Genomic DNA, 15,879 nt, shown 5'->3' on the forward strand with positions numbered 1-15,879 from the left:
ATGGAAATCGAAAGGCGGTAGAATCTGCTTTTGTTTCAATGAGAAATGGTGCACAGATAAATGGTGCACAGATGTTGCACAGCTCAGCACACACTGCATCACAATTTTGGAGTTGTTCTTGAACTGTAAGTCGTTTTACTTGCGGCCTGAATTCACCTCTTTCATTCTTGTAGGTGTTTACATTCCACCGCAAGCTAGCATGAGCGCAGCACTGCTCACGCTCGCCGAGCAGGTAAATGAGAAAAAACACCCAGATTCACCACTCATTATCCTAGGAGATTTTAACACAGCTAAACTTAGCCACGAACTCACTAAATATAAGCAGCACATAAAATGTCAGCCGGGTGAGGTAGGGGAGACTCTAGACCACTGTTATACTTTCATTAAACGCATATCGCACAATTTCCCACACTCCCCGAGGCTCCTCTGATCACTGTTTACTCTATTTAATACCTACATACAGGCAAGCACTGTAGCCTCCAAAGCCGTAAAATCAGTTAAAAAAGTGGACCAACAAGGCAAAATTAGGAGTTCAAAGCTGTTTTCACAACAGTGAATGGAGTGTCAGTGAAAATTCAGCGACCATCTTGATGAATTCACAGATATTGTTACTGCATATGACAGCTTCTGTGATGAGGTGTGTGTACCAACAAAAATGCTTCACACGTTCAATAACGTGTGAAACGTGGTTTACATCCAGACTTAGGCAACTACGCCAGGCTAAAAATGTTGCATATTGTGGGGATAGAACCCCTCTACAATCACACTAGAAACCAATTGACTAAAGAAATTAACATTGCAAAGAGGGACAAAACTGCAAAACTGGAAAAACAGCTTGGCGTTCATGACTCCAAATCAGTCTGGCACGGATTACATTCGCTCACTAATTACAAGCAACACTATCCCCCAGTACAAAACAAGGGTGGGCTAGCCAAAAACCTCAATAGCTTTTACTGCGGATTTGAAAAGGATACTTTCACTCCACACACCCACTAAGTTGCACCACCGTACACACCACCGTTTAACCTCCATGAAAGGGATGTGAGGCAGTTCTTCAAACAACAAAATGTCAACAAAGTGCCGGGGCCAGACCTTCTGTCCCCATCCTGCCTCAATGTCCGCACAGACCAACTTACTCCTGTCTTCACAAAGATTTTCAACAGACCTCTAGAACTGTGTGAAGTATCAACCAGTTTCAAACATCCCACCATCATACCAGTCCCAAAAATAGCAGCAGCCTTAGGTCTTAATGACGACAGGCCAGTTTCCTTGACATCTGTGGTCATGAAGTCTTTTGAACACCTTGTGCTCGACCACCTCAAGAGCATCAAGAGCTGGACCCGCTGCCTATTGAGCTAATAGATCTGTGAATAATGCTTTCAACATGGGTCTGCACTTATACTTGAACATCTCGACAGTGAGGGTACATATGCAAGGATCCTGTTCGTGGACTTCAGCTCTACGTTTAACATCATCATCCCTGAACTCTCCTCCAGATGTCTCCAGCTCAGATCTTACCTGCCATCTCTCAGTACAACTTCCTGATGGACAGGACTGTCAGGTTCACGCAGCCTATGGTAGACAGAGACAGCTTCAGTGACGGGATCAATGATCTGGCATCTGGTGAGAGCTAGGCTCACACAAACCAGGACATTCATAGTACAATTCCTCAAGAAAGGAAGACAAGAGGAACTTTTGCTCACGAGGAGAATGCTGGATGTGTCTCTCACCATCTCCAGCCCGTTTTGAGCACATCTCCACAAGTCCTTTATATTTCCTTACGGCGGTCCGCAACATAACAAAGCAAACAGGACAAACTAAACGTGAGTCGATAAACAAAGTCCCGTGACAAAAAAAAAAAAAATCCAACGTGAGTCTTTGTGATGTTGTTGCATCACTGTCTGATGCTTCCCCGGCACCCATTGTGCCTCTTCATTGCATTGCTTAAGGACATCAACGCAAAAGAGCATTAAAAGCAAACAAGAGAGCAAATGTGACATAGCTTAAATTCAAATTAATCCAACAAGGACACAGGAGGTGAGGCAGGCCCCTCTGATCTTCTCCTTCCCACAAACGACTGCACCTTGAGGCACCGACTGTCAAACCCCCGAAGTTAGCAGATAACTTACAGTCATTGGCCTCATCAAAGATGGCAGCATGTCTGTGTATCGACCTGGAAGTGGAGAAACTGGAGCCTTGGTGTGGCCAACACAACCTGGCATAAAACACTCTAAAGACTGTAGAAATGATTGTGGATTTCAGGAGGCATCCTTCACCACAGCTGCCCTTCACACTGTCCAACTGTCTAATGTCAACCGTTGAGAACTTCAAGTTCTTGGGAATTACACTCTCACAGGACCTGAATTGGGAGACGGACATGAACTCCATCCTCAAAAAAATCCCAGCAAAGGATGTACTTCTTGCGGCTTCTGAGGAAGCATGGCCTGTCACAAAAGCTGCTGAGACAGTTCTACACAATGGTCATCCAATCAGTACTGTGCACCTACATCACAGTCTGGTTTGGGTCTGCCACAAAAAAAAGGACAAACTCTGACTGGAACAGACAATCAAAACTGCTGAACAGCTTGTCGGCACCACCCTACCCAACCTTGAAGACTTGGACGCAAATTTAACTAGGTCAGGAATGGGCAGGATTCTTTTGGGCCCTCCAATCCTGGCCAACAGCTCTTCCAGCTCCTTCCTATGGGTAAGCGCGACCGACCAATGCAAGTCAAAACTTGCAGGCATTCGAACCGTTTTCTCCCCCTCTGGCAATTAAATCATTAAATTCTTGACCAGCAATCCTACGATTTTCTTCCTTGCGCTATCGTTGGGACACACCCTCACATCCTGCTGGTCCAATAAGTATTAGTACTAGTAATACATACTGCAGACTTTCGCACGATTCGTCACTTTAAACTGGTCCCTTTGCAAAACTAACAGGAACCACAAACAAGTAAGGGCACTCTGTGTAAGCTTAACATAGTGTGGGGTGTTGACGCACTCTTAACTGCTTTAAATTAAGAAAATTCTGCATCCTGCACATCTGTGACTCTTATTAGGAATAGTTCCAACTAACTAAGGGGTCTAGAACCTATGGCTCATGAGCCATATCTGGCTCTTTTGACGGTTGCCAGGGTCCTATATACACCAGTGCTAATCAGCCAGCATGAGGCGCAGGTGTGCACCTCCCAATCAGCACGACCGCGCGGGAACCCACACAGCCAGGGCTGGACCAGCAGGACCATGACAACTTTGAAACACGGCAGACTGCCTTTGCATCAAAATTTCCTGTGAAGAACAGCAGGAAGAAAGGATGTCAAAAGCTACTGTCCAGTGTCCCAGTGAATCAGAAGCAATTCCATGTTTGGACCTAACAAGATGACTGGAATTCAGATAACTTTGCTCCAGCCATGGCAATTGTGAGAAACCGAAAGCCATTCACAGATGGGGAGTTTGCCAAAACAGTCATGCTTAATGTTGCCAATTAACCTTTTGGCATTTTTTCACATAAAGACAAGATAGTCAAACGTATAAAAGACGTACCTCTGTCGGCAAGCATTGTTGGCGAGCCAAAATAAGTGGCGATCAATTAAAAAAATTAAACCTCAAGACTAGCAGATTGTGAAAATTTGAAACGCACTTCCCGTCACATACCACACTGTGGTATATGGGTATTGCTGTACTGACAATGTTTGGTTCAACCCATGCATGTGAGAAGTCTTTCTCATTTTAAAAAAAAAATTAAGATCAACCTATGTTCATGAATATAATCGTCTTTTCCTTTCGGCTTGAACCATTCGGGGTCGCCATAGCGTGTCATCTTTTTCCATCTTAGCCTATCTCCTGCCTCTTCCTCTCTAACCCCAACTGCCCTCATGTCTTCCCTCACCACATCCATAAACCTTCTCTTTGGTCTTCCTCTTGCTCTTTTGCCTGGCAGCTCCATCCTCAGAACCCTTCCACCAATATACTCACTCTCTCACCTCTGAACATGTCCAAACCATCAAAGTCTGCTCTCTCGAATCTTGTCTCCAAAACATCCAACTTTGACTGTCCCTCTAATGAGCTCATTTCTAATCCTATCCAACCTGCTCACTCCTAAAGAGAACCTCAACATCTTCATTTCTGCCACCTCCAGCTCTGCTTCCTGTTGTCTCTTTAGTGCCATCCTCTCTAATCCGCACATCATGGCTGGCTTCACCGCTATTTTATAAACTGTGCCATTCATCCTGCATGTAGTTTGACTTTATACTCCAACGCAACCCACGCATGCAGTTTTCAAAACATGCTGTAGTTCTTTTCCAAGCAGGAGGTGTAAGCCTTTCACGGCTAGGATTAACTAGGTTGCCACACGATGTGCTTTGTGTTGGATTAATTGTCTTAATTGTACATAAAGTTATCTCATATTTGCTCTCTTGTTGCTCACTTGTTGCTATACGTGCTTAAACAATGTGATGCAACAAAGAAAGGCACGCTGTGTGGGATGGAGTAGACATCACAAAGGTGAGACGGAGAAGTCATCACCAAAGTGCGGCAGGAACAATCTGCCCTCTGCATTTGTCAGTAGAAGATATGTCAAGTTACCAGTATTTTAACCTTAACCCAGTCTCAAAATTTATGGGAATAAAAGTAACACAAAAGATGGAGGTGGACAATTGGTTTCAAGTAACTACAGGAATTTCAGGACAAAATAATTGTCTCCTTATGGTTGAGCAAGCATCAAAAGCCACATTAAAGGATTGTGACGTGTGCATGACTCCAAGACCATTATTGCAAGTCATACCCGCATTATTACCTTATAACTTTAGCATAAAATGGTATTTCAAAACCTAATATCCGTGGACATGCTCCTGGCTGAAAAAGCTGGTATCTGCTCTCTCTTTGGTGAACAATGTTGCACCTTCATCCCAAACAATATGGCTGCTGACAGCAGTCTGACCTGGGATATAGAAGGCCTTAGGCTCCTCAATGCTAAAATGAAGGAGCACTCTGGTGTTGACACCTCTATTTGGGACAAATGGACGAGCGTGTTTGGCAAATACAAAGCACTCGTCTCATCTATTTTGATTTCTACTGCGGTTTTTGCAGCCATTTTGACCTTGTGTGGATGTTGCTGTATTCCCTGTCTACGCTCTCTCGTTAAAAGAATAACCTCACCCACTGAGGACAAAATGACGCAGATGTATCCTTTGCTGGGGACAAATAATGATGACAATGATGATGAGAGTTTTCCAGCTGACTTGCCTGATCTGTTTCCAGATCACGGCTGTTATGATGACGATGCCTCAATCAAAAAATCTTCCTCTCAGTGCAATAATGTGTTTTATCATCAAGATGTACCTATAGTCACTAATCAAGAGAAGTGACTATTTTAGGTGATGCAAGAATTTCAGCAAATATTAAATATGCAGGAGGGAAATGTTGGATTAATTTTCCACAAAGTTATATCATATTTGCTCTCGTATTTTCCTTGTAATGCTTGATGCTATACGTGCTTAAACAGGAGCTTCACTGACAGGAAAAGCATGATTTTTAGTATAGAAATAAGTTTCTTTCAGCTTGTCCCATTAGGGGTCGCGACATTGTGACTTCTCAGATGAATGTTTGGCACAGTTTTTTTTTTTTTTTTTTTTTTTTAACACCAGATGCCCTTCCTGACGCAACCCCTCTCGGGGAGTGGAGACCCCAGTGGCATACCCACTCACGATCCCTGGTTTAACAAACCAATCTTCTAACCACTGAGCTATGGGGCCTCCTTTGATGTAATGTTTTTTATTGATTTTGATTTTAGAATGTTTTTAATTAAAAAAAGAAAAAAGACAGCTGGAATGGACCCATCCCATTTTTCACAACACAACATGATTTTGACGTATATGACTTTCTGTAACTCCCGTCATGAAAATCCTCTCGAGGGATTTTTTTTTGAAGAAGAAGGAAGTGACATTATCAGCAGGAGCCCACTCAGGCGGCCTGTGTTTATACCAGTTTTACCTGCGGGAAGGTAGCTCTTTGTTCCTTCATGTTAGCCACAATGCCGGCTCATTGTATTGCTGGATATTGCTCAAACACTCGGAAGGATGGAAAGACCCAGTTCGTCGTGAAAAATGGATTGCACAGGTGCAAAGGACTAGAGCTTTGTGTGTTCCAAATGACAGGAAGGTGTGTATAGAGCTGCAAAAAAAATAATAGTTGAGAGGGTGGGAGACGTAATCCTCTCAGAACGTAACAAAACGTAAGTCAGAGGTGCTAAATGTGTTGATGTGCGCGTCGGTGCCGCGTCTGCCGATCACGGCTTCGGCACGTCACGTCCGCCGATCACAGGCAAACTGTGTCCACCGATCATGGCTTCGACCGAGGTGGCTCACCTTGGCACTGAGCTGGGCCACTTTTCAGCGTTGTCGTTGCTCCCGGTTGAGTACACTACATACTGTCATACATACTGTCAGGGAGTCTATTGTTAGTTAGAAGTGATCCGCATATCATCTAAATATGGCTCAAAACTTCTTTTTCTTTTCCTTTCAGCTTGTCCTGATTAGGGGTCGCCACAGCGTATCATCTTTTTCCATCTAAGCCTATCTCGTGCATCTTCCTCACTAACACCCACAGTCTTCATGCCCTCCCTCACCACATCCATCAACCTTTTCTTTAGTGTTCCTTTCGCTCTTTTGCCTAGCAGCTCCATCCTCAGCACCCTTCTACCAATATACTCACTCTCTCCTCTCTGAACATGTCCAAACCATCGAAATCTCCTCCCTCTAACCTTGTCTCCAAATTATCCAACTTTGGCTGTCCCTCTAATGAGCTTATTTCTAATTCTATCCAATCAGCTCATTCCGAGTGAGAACCTCAACATCTTCATTTCTGCTACCTCCAGTTCTGCTTCCTGTTGTTTCTTCAGTGCCACCATCTCTAATCCATACATCATGGCCAGCCTCACGACTATTTCATAAACTTTGCCCTTCATCTGAGCAGAGATTCTTGTGTCACATAACACAGACAGCTTCCGCCAGCTGTTCCACCCTGCTTGGACCAGTTTCTTCATTTCCTTACCATACTCTCCATTGCTGACCCCAAGTATTTGAAGTCGTCCAGCTTCGCTATTTCTTCTCCCTGGAGCTTCACTCTTCCTCATCCGCCCCTCTCATTCATGCACAAATATTCTGGTTTACTTCGGCGAATCTTCATTCCTCTCCTTTCCAGTGCGTGCCTCCATCTTTCTAATTGTTCCTCCACCTGTTCCCTGCTTTCACTGCATTTCACAATATCATCTGCGAACATCATGGTCCAAGGGAAATCAAGTCTGACCTTGTCTGTCAGCCTATCCATTACTACCGCAACCAGGAATTGGCTCAGGGCAGATGCAGATGTCGTCCCACCTCCACCTAAAATTCTTCTGACACACATACGGCACATCTCATCACTGTTCTGCTGTCCTCATACATGTCCTGTACCTGTACATATTTCTCCGCCACACCAGACTTGTGCATGCTGTCCAACAGTTCCTCTCTTGGTACTCTGTCAGAGGCTTTCTCTTGGTCTACAATGACAGGATGTAGCTCCTTCTGACCTTCTCTGTACTTTTCCATGAGCATCTTCAAGGCAAATAATGCATCTGTGGTACTCTTTCTAGACATGAAACCATACTGTTCCTTGCTGATACTTACTTCTGACGTGAGTCTAGCCTCCACTACTCTTTCCCATAAATTCATTGTGCGGATCATCATCTTTATTCCTCTGTAGTTTCCAGACTTCTGAGCATCGCCTTTGTTCTTAAAAATGGGAACTCGTACACTTTTCCTCCATTCTTCTGGCATCTTCTCTCCCCCTAGTATTCTATTGAATAAGTTGGACAAAAACTCCAAAGCCACCTCTCCAAGTCGCTTCCATACCTCCACTGGTACGTCATTGGGACCATCTGTCTTTCCATTTTTCATCCTGTTCAGTGCCTTTCTAATTTCCCTTACTAATCATTGGCACTTCCTGGTCATTCACGCTTGCCTCTTCTACTCTTCCTTCTCTCCCATTTTCTTCATTCTTTAACTTCTCAAAGTACTCTTTCCATCTACTTAGCACACTACTGGCATCAGTTAGCATACTTCCATGACTATCCTTAATCACCTTTACTTGCTGCACATCCTTCCCATCTCTGTCCCTCTGTCTGGCCAACCTGTAGAGATCCTTTTCTCCTTCTTTCGTGTCCAACCTGGTGTACATGTCTTCATACGCCTCTTGTTTAGCCTTTGCCACCTCTACCTTTGCCCTACGTCGCATTTCAATGTACTCCTTTCGCCTCTCCTCCGTCCTCTCAGTGTCCCACTTCTTTCGAAACGATAGGGTAATATTGCCCCGGTCACTTCACTTGATTGTCTTTGAAAAGAGCTTCTGTGTCAGAAGGGGCGTCAGAAAAATCCCCAAATCTCTGTTGTTCCTCTCCCATAGCAGGTGCCACTACATGTTTTCAATGGAAAATGTTCCAGTGTGACATTTGCTGATGACGTTGCAGGCAATATGGCTACCACTTTGATGTCGATTGAGACTACCGCAACTTTGCCCATGGATGACATGCTCTCCGCCCATATTTATTTTTTCATATAGACATTGAAGTGGATAATGATATATGTAATTTTCATTACAATATATATTTTAGAATGTTTATAGGTCCGTGGCCCTTTGCGTGGGATGGAGAAGACGTCACCAAGGTGCGAGAGGGACAATCTGCGCACTACACTCGTCAATAGAGGATGTCTCAAGGTTTGTTTTGTTTGTCACGGTTGTTTACAGTTGCTTTGTTTATCAATTCGCGTTTGCTTTGTTTGTCATGGTTGCTTATAGTTGTTTTGTTTATCAACTCACACTTGCTGTGCTTCTCACGGTAGTTTATGGTTGCTATGTTTATCACATTTGCTGTGTTTGTTACACCACAGACCGCCCTAAAAAATAAAAATAAAAAGGAGATTCATGGAGATGTGGCTAGAACGGTCTGGAGATTGTGGGAGAGACACATCCCACGTTCTCCCTGCTAGTAAAAGTTCCTCTTGTCTTCCTTCGTAGAAAATCATATGTTAAATGTCTAGAGTTGCATGAGCCTGGCTCTCACCGGACGCCATCACTGAACCCGTCACTGAGGCTGTCTCTGACTGTCACAGGCTGCATGAACCTGACAGCACATTTTGGTTATCTCCAATAGGTGTTTTTCCTTTCCTTTCCATAAAAAGGAATAAAAGAACAACTGCAATCATGGAAGTGTCTGCTTGAACAAATGGACCTAAATGAGCAGATGAGTTTAAATGAGGTGCAAAAATTAATAAAGAAGGCAGCAGGCTAGGTGGTATGTGGAGCGGGAGGAATGGCAACAACTTCATCACATCATGTGACTTAAACAGGGCAATCACAAGAGATGAGCTCTGTGGCTTTCTCCTCACAGCAACTTTTTTTGACATGGTGCATGGGGCAATGCATAGGTCATGTGATGCAATGTGGGCGTTGTAGCGTCTTCCTTTTTTGTCCTGTTTAATGAATGTCTGATTGGTGAACCTGACACCTACCAAAAGACACACAGTACTCTCCTGCCTGTCTCTCTGATTACCTTGGCTGTCGTAGTCCAGTCTTCCGGGAGCTTCTGCTGTCCATCGAGAGCTTATCTCACCTCTTTCCGAAAGGCCGCACAACATTCTTCCTTTTGCAGCTTCCACCACATGGTTCTCTGCTCTACTTTTGTCTTCTTAATCTTCCTACCCACCACCAGAGTCATCCTACACACCACCATCCTATGCTGTTGAGCTCCACTCTCCCCTACCACCACTTAACAGTCAGTAATCTCCATCAGATTACATCGTCTGCACAAAATATAATCCACCTGCGTGCTTCTACCCCCGCTCTTGTAGGTCACTATATGTTCCTCCCTCTTCTGAAAATAAGTGTTCACTACAGCTATTTCCATCCTTTTTGCAAAGTCCACCACCATCTGTCCCTCAAAGTTCCTTTCCTGGATGCCGTACTTACCCATCACTTCTTCATCGCCCCTGTTTCCTTTACCAATCCGTCCATTACAATCTGCAACAATCACAACTCTCTTGCTGTCTGGGATGCTCAGAACTACTTCATCTAGTTACTGTCATGATCCTGCCGCTCCAGCCTGGGCTGGGCGGGTGTCCGCGGTTGCGCTGATTGGAAGGTGCACACCTCATGCAGCCTGATTATGCTATGGATTTATATGACCGCGATGACAACTGGCCGGCGCCAGTTCGTATGATCTTCATGTCCCGTACGTGTGCTCCGGTATCCCTGATTGAACCTGTGTGTACCGACCTTCGCATGTTCTCCGACCAACCTTGTAAGCCTGACTCCTTTGATACTTCTGCCTGCGTTGATTGTTCCCCTGTGTACCGACTCCTTCCTGTCCGCTCATCTGCTCTCTTCGCCCGACGTCACAACTACCGCTGCTGCACAGGACTGCCTGCTCGATCCCCTACCTCTGCATATAATAAACGTGTCTCTTCTTGAACTACCTTGCGTCTTCCGAGTTCCCGCATTTGGGTCCTACTCTTGTTTCCGATAGGACGTGACAGTTACTTCCAGAATTTCAATTTCAACTCTCGGTCACATCCTACCTGTGGGGCATAGCCGCTAACCACATTATACATAACACCCTCAATTTCAAATTTTAGTCTCATCACTCGATCTGATACTCTTTTCACCTCCAAGACATTCTTAGTCAGCTCTTCCTTAAAAAAAAAACCCTACTCCATTTCTCTTCCCATCTACTCCATGGTAGAATATTTTAAACCCTGCTCCTAAACTTCTAGCCTTACTACCTTTCCAGCTGCTCTCTTGGATGCACAGAAGATCAACATTTCTCCTAATCATCATGTCAACCAACTCCTGAGCTTTTCCTGTCATAGTCCCAACATTCAAACTCTGTGCATTCCTCTTTTTCTTCTGACGATGGATCCGGTTTTCTCCTCTTCTTTGTCTTCAACCCACAATAGCTGAATTTCCACCGATGCCCTGCAGGTTAGCAGTGCCGGGGGCGGGCGTGGTTAACCCGGGCCATGACCGATCCGTTATGGGATTCTTTAGAGCAAAAGTAAAAATTACTTTCAATGAAGATTTGCATCATAGTCTGTGATGCGTGCTTCTTTGAGCATGGGGTAGCAGGTGGCTGTCGCAAACAAACTGGTGGGTCTGAGATTGGCCATGGATCGCAAAGTGAAAAAAGAAAGATAATTGAGGAGAACAAAGAATTCAACAGTTCTTGGACCTAATCATTTCCTTTCATTGCCAACGTGGAAGGTTTGCCTACATGTCTGCATTGTCATGAGAAGTTCTCAAATAACAAAAAGTTTGTGGAAAGATTTTATGGGAAGGCATGTAACATCTGGAACCGAGTACGCAGTTGTAAGTGAAAATGTCACTTGCCAGAAAGCCCAACTTGCCCAAAGCCACAAATGCAGCGAAATTAAATCCCTCGCAACACCTGAAAATTTTGTTTGAAACATGGAATGCTCTTCCTGACAGTTACAGGAACATGAAATATGCATTTGGAGTATTATCGATATTTTGATCAACATACCTGTGAAAGCAGGTTCTTAAACATCCATCCATTTTCTGAGCCGCTTATCCTTATGAAGGTCGCAGGAGTTCTGCAGCCTATCATAGCAGTCATTAGGCAGGAGGCAAGGTACAACCTGAACTGGTTGCCAGCTAATCACAGGGCACATAGAGACAAACAACAGTCGCACTCAATCACACTAAGGGATGATTTCGAGTCTCCAATTAATGGAATGTTAAAAACTCCATGAAATTAAAATACTGCAACTGCCTCACAAATGATAACTTGTAGTCGTGAATCAAGGTTAAAGTTACATATTGCTTGGCCATTGATGTCCAAAAACTGAAGTCGCATGAAACAGGTAAGAATGCAATTGTCATTGGAACATATTAAAGGGGAAATCCACTGGTTTGCATGAACAATGTATCAAATAGGTCATCCAATATGTACTATTTCGACAATGTGATTTTAAATCCTCTCAATGATTTTTAGCATCACATTGTCAAAATAGGGTACATATTACATGACCTATTGGACACACTATTCATGCAAAGCACTGTATTTCCCCTTTAATAGCGTTTTGAGAAGATTTTTATCGACAATTACGAATTTTCAGGGGCACTGCCATTTTCGTGAGTCACATAACATACGTGCGCGAATGTGACGTGTTTACGAGCTGCAACAAAGGCTTGTTTACATGGGACACCACTGTTTGGAGCATCATTCAGCTTTCAACATCCATTGCTAAAGATATTTTGCAAACAATAATTCATTTATACACCAAGAAAAAAAAAGACGAGGATATCATTGTGGATAAAAATAAAAAAGAAAAAGTTGGAAGCGACGTTTCAAATTTATAGATCATAGTTGGCTTGGTTTGTTTAGCAATGCATTTTTTTGTTTGTTGACAATTTCATTGTAAGTTTGCATAAACACAAAATTATTCTTAAAAATATTCGACGAAAATGCCCCCATGTTCCCTCGCAGGCTGGCCGCTTGAAAAGTCGATCTTGGGGTAAAAGAGTCCATGCATCACTGCTCCAGTCCATATGGAGGCGGTAATGCACATAAATATGGGATGCCATTCGCCATTCAAATTAAAAGAGAAGAAATCAATGACGTTCGAAATCTTTGGAAGAAGGCAAATCAGTGGAAATGTCTACCCGGAGACGTTGTTTTTAGTATGTCAAAAGTGGGTGCTGAGAAAGACACAACGTAAATAGAGAATGTCGGAACCCTTGGACGCTTGCAGTTTATTCTCTTCCCTTTCGAAACTCGAGCTAATGGATCAGGAAGTGGTAAGACAAACAATTGTTCGAATTTAACAATATCCAGAATGTAGTTGCTTTACGGCTGAACTGGCCCAGATTGATTGTTTTCCTCGGTGAATTGCAATGGTCTTTGTATCATACATGATTCGCAAATGACACTTCACTTTTAGGTCAGTGGCTAAAATGAAGACAATGATCTAGATACTTTGAAGTGAAACATTACTCAAAATGGGAAAAACGCTCATTTTTAACTCAGGAGTTAAATATGATTTTATAGCCACATCAGGCTTATACCCGATTCCGCGACTGCCAGAGGAGCATCGATGCAAACATGCATACCCTGAAAACTGGTTGTCCGGTACCCGAAAGCGTTTTTTTTTTGCACTGGATATTTGTGTTTCATTGCATTTTTATTTAGCTTTTATTTTTTTAATTATTTTTCTAGCTGCGTTTTATAATTAAACGCAGAAAGGTTACGTCAAAATTACCATCATTTTTAAGTAAATGAAGGTAAAATACGATATTATTAAGATAAGCCGCCAGAGCTGAACCCGTGACTGGCGGATACATTTAGCACCCCTGGCATACCCACGCGAATCTTTTGTTACATTATGAGAGGCTGATTATGTGGTCCACCCCAAACTATTTTTTTTTGTAGCTGTATACACACCTCCCTGTCATTTGGAACCAATGAAGCTCCCATCCTTTGCACCTGTGCAATCAATTTTTCACGACAAACCGGGTCTCCTTCAAACTTATGAAGGGTGAATCCATCCTCCCGAGTGTTCAAGCAATGACCAGCAATGCAACATGCCAGTATTTCGGCTAATACGAAGGAACAACAAGCTACCTTCCCGGATGTAAAACTTATAGAAACAAACGAGTCCACTTGCGGGTCGTCCTGCCATCTACGTCACTTCCTGCTTCTTCTCGAAAACAAATCCTCCGAGAGGATTTTCATGGTGGGAGTTACAAAAAGCTGTATACGTAAAAATTTTGTGGTGAAAAAACACATGAGGCCATGTCAGCTGCCGTTTTTTCATTAATAATATGCTAAAAATCGTTAGTAGTTGATTGGTTCGCCTCAGCTGGTTCGTCGGCAAGGTGGGCAGCCCACATTGGAAATGCGGGTCTGATGTTTTTGATCCTGCCACGGTACAAATTATGGTTGGTTGAAGGTCATTCAGTTGTGGTGTCACATATTCAGTTAGAAGGTCAAGGTAAACATTTGTAGAAATTGTCTCTGACCCATTATTCGATTGCACATGATCCCACACCACACATTCACCTTTAGGCTTTTACGCTCAATTTATCTATTCAAGTGGGGTTGTTCTGATCCCCAGATTCTCACATTGTTTCTTCAGTTTTCATGAAACATGAAAGGTTGCCTCATCACAAAACAAACTTGTCATCCCCAGAAATTTGTTCCAGCATGTTAACTGCTAACTCTTTTTGTCTTGGTTTATCATTTAGCTCGAGTGCCTGTAAGAGTTGCACTTGGTAAGCGTACAATGGCAAGTTCTTGTGTAGGACCTTGTGGATTGTTGAATGCGGTAGCTGTAACTCTGTGGCAGCAGTACGGATGGACTTTGTGAGAGAACGAGAAAAGGATTGTCTTACACGATTTATGTTTTCATTAGATGTTCTTGGTCGCCCACTCCTTCCTTTATCTAAAACTGTCCCTCTCTCCATAAATTTATTGTGCCATGTACGAATTGACTGACGTGATGATGGATCACTTCCATACTTAGTTCTGTATTTTCGCTGAGTCTGCATATCTGTTTTTGTTTCAATAAACCATGAGACGCATTGCGCCTTCTCTTGAGGGGTAGCTATTTTGTAGGGGTTCATTCAACATCACGTCTTTCACAAACAGGATCCTTAAAACACTCAAATTCAGTGTGATTAAAAAACTTTAATAAACACTAAATACAATAGAGCAAATCTGAATAAAATATCTAATCAATTGCATTTTCAATCAATTTTTGAAATGGTAAAGAGACTTTATGGACACCATGTACATTTAAAATGGATATAATATACTATTATTCACTTCAATGTCTATACAAAAAAAAATGAGCGGAGAGCGTGTCATTAATGTGCAAAGTTGTGTAAGTCCCACTCGACATCCCAGTGGCGGCCATATTGCCTGCAACGTCATTTGCAGATGACACACTGGGGCAGTCGCCATTGAAAACACGCTATGCCACCTGCTATGGGAGATGAACAAATTGAGATTTTCAGATTTTTCTGGCGTCCTTTCTGAGACTGAAGCTCTTTTCAATGAAAAAATCTCAGAATCGAGTGAAGTGCCCGGGGGCATATCACCCGATCGTTTCGAGCCATATTTAGATGATATGCGGATCACTTCTAGCTAACAACAAGACCCCCCCGACAGACAGACGAGGAAACCGATGAAATTTTCAAAATGACAGGCCTATAATTGTTCGATTTCCTAACTCTTTTATAAGTCTTGCGTATGTAGCGTACTCAGGAGGACCCATACTGGGTGAAGTAACTTCTTCAGGGGTGCACAGACACCGGTGGCCGGTGGGGGGAGAGCTCCTTTCTCCTCCCCGCATGCTGCCAAACCACCTCCCCGCCCGAACCATATCCGCGTCGAGGCCACCGGTGGTATGACGCGGATCTTTTGTTACATTCTGAGAGAAGGATTATGTCGTTTGTTGCAGACCGAGCTTTTTATCATATTGCTGCTTTTGGACAAGTACATGGACGGCACCAATATGATGCAGCTCTTTTGTTACTTTCTGAGAGAAGGATTACATCGTCGGACCCGGACGAAGCTTTTTATTAATACTGCTGCTTTCGGACAACTACACAGACACCATGCTGCATTCCTGGAACGTTCTCTGAAAATAATAATTTGTTCGAGTATGGCGACTGTGCGCGGTTTGGCTAGTTAGCTTGTGTTACACGCGACTAAACTGTCTTTGTACTTCTATTTTGTTATTGTTTTTTCTTGTATTGTGTGTGTGTGATTAAATTTGTCTTAAACAATACAAGTGCTTTGTTATATTTTGCTAGTTTGACCAT

General features: G+C 43.3%; 2 protein-coding genes across 14 annotated transcripts in view; one reads left to right on the forward strand and one right to left on the reverse strand.

Annotated features, from left to right (window-relative positions):
• The window catches only part of galm (galactose mutarotase), a 108,021-nt gene extending 95,975 nt beyond the window's left edge, over positions 1–12,046 (reverse strand). For all 3 annotated transcript variants that reach the window (XR_009797469.1, XM_061837420.1, XM_061837419.1), the window contains exon 1: positions 11,576–12,046. Coding sequence is in view for 2 of the 3 variants with exons in the window: in XM_061837420.1 (XP_061693404.1) it covers positions 11,576–11,668 (93 nt within the window). In the remaining variant the exon portion in view is untranslated. The remainder of the gene's footprint in view (positions 1–11,575) is intronic.
• A 569-nt stretch (positions 12,047–12,615) lies between these two features.
• Positions 12,616–15,879, forward strand: part of vps8 (VPS8 subunit of CORVET complex) — a 235,964-nt gene continuing 232,700 nt past the window's right edge. For 4 of the 11 annotated variants that reach the window (XR_009797466.1, XR_009797467.1, XM_061837413.1 and 1 more), the window contains exon 1: positions 12,616–12,852. Coding sequence is in view for 8 of the 11 variants with exons in the window: in XM_061837413.1 (XP_061693397.1) it covers positions 12,781–12,852 (72 nt within the window). In the remaining 3 variants the exon portion in view is untranslated. The remainder of the gene's footprint in view (positions 12,853–15,879) is intronic. The other 7 variants (XM_061837409.1, XM_061837411.1, XM_061837410.1 and 4 more) reach the window with 4 other exon arrangements.

Source organism: Syngnathoides biaculeatus, chromosome 12 (genome assembly GCF_019802595.1).
Source record: "Syngnathoides biaculeatus isolate LvHL_M chromosome 12, ASM1980259v1, whole genome shotgun sequence".
NCBI classification, from domain to species: Eukaryota; Metazoa; Chordata; class Actinopteri; order Syngnathiformes; family Syngnathidae; genus Syngnathoides; species Syngnathoides biaculeatus.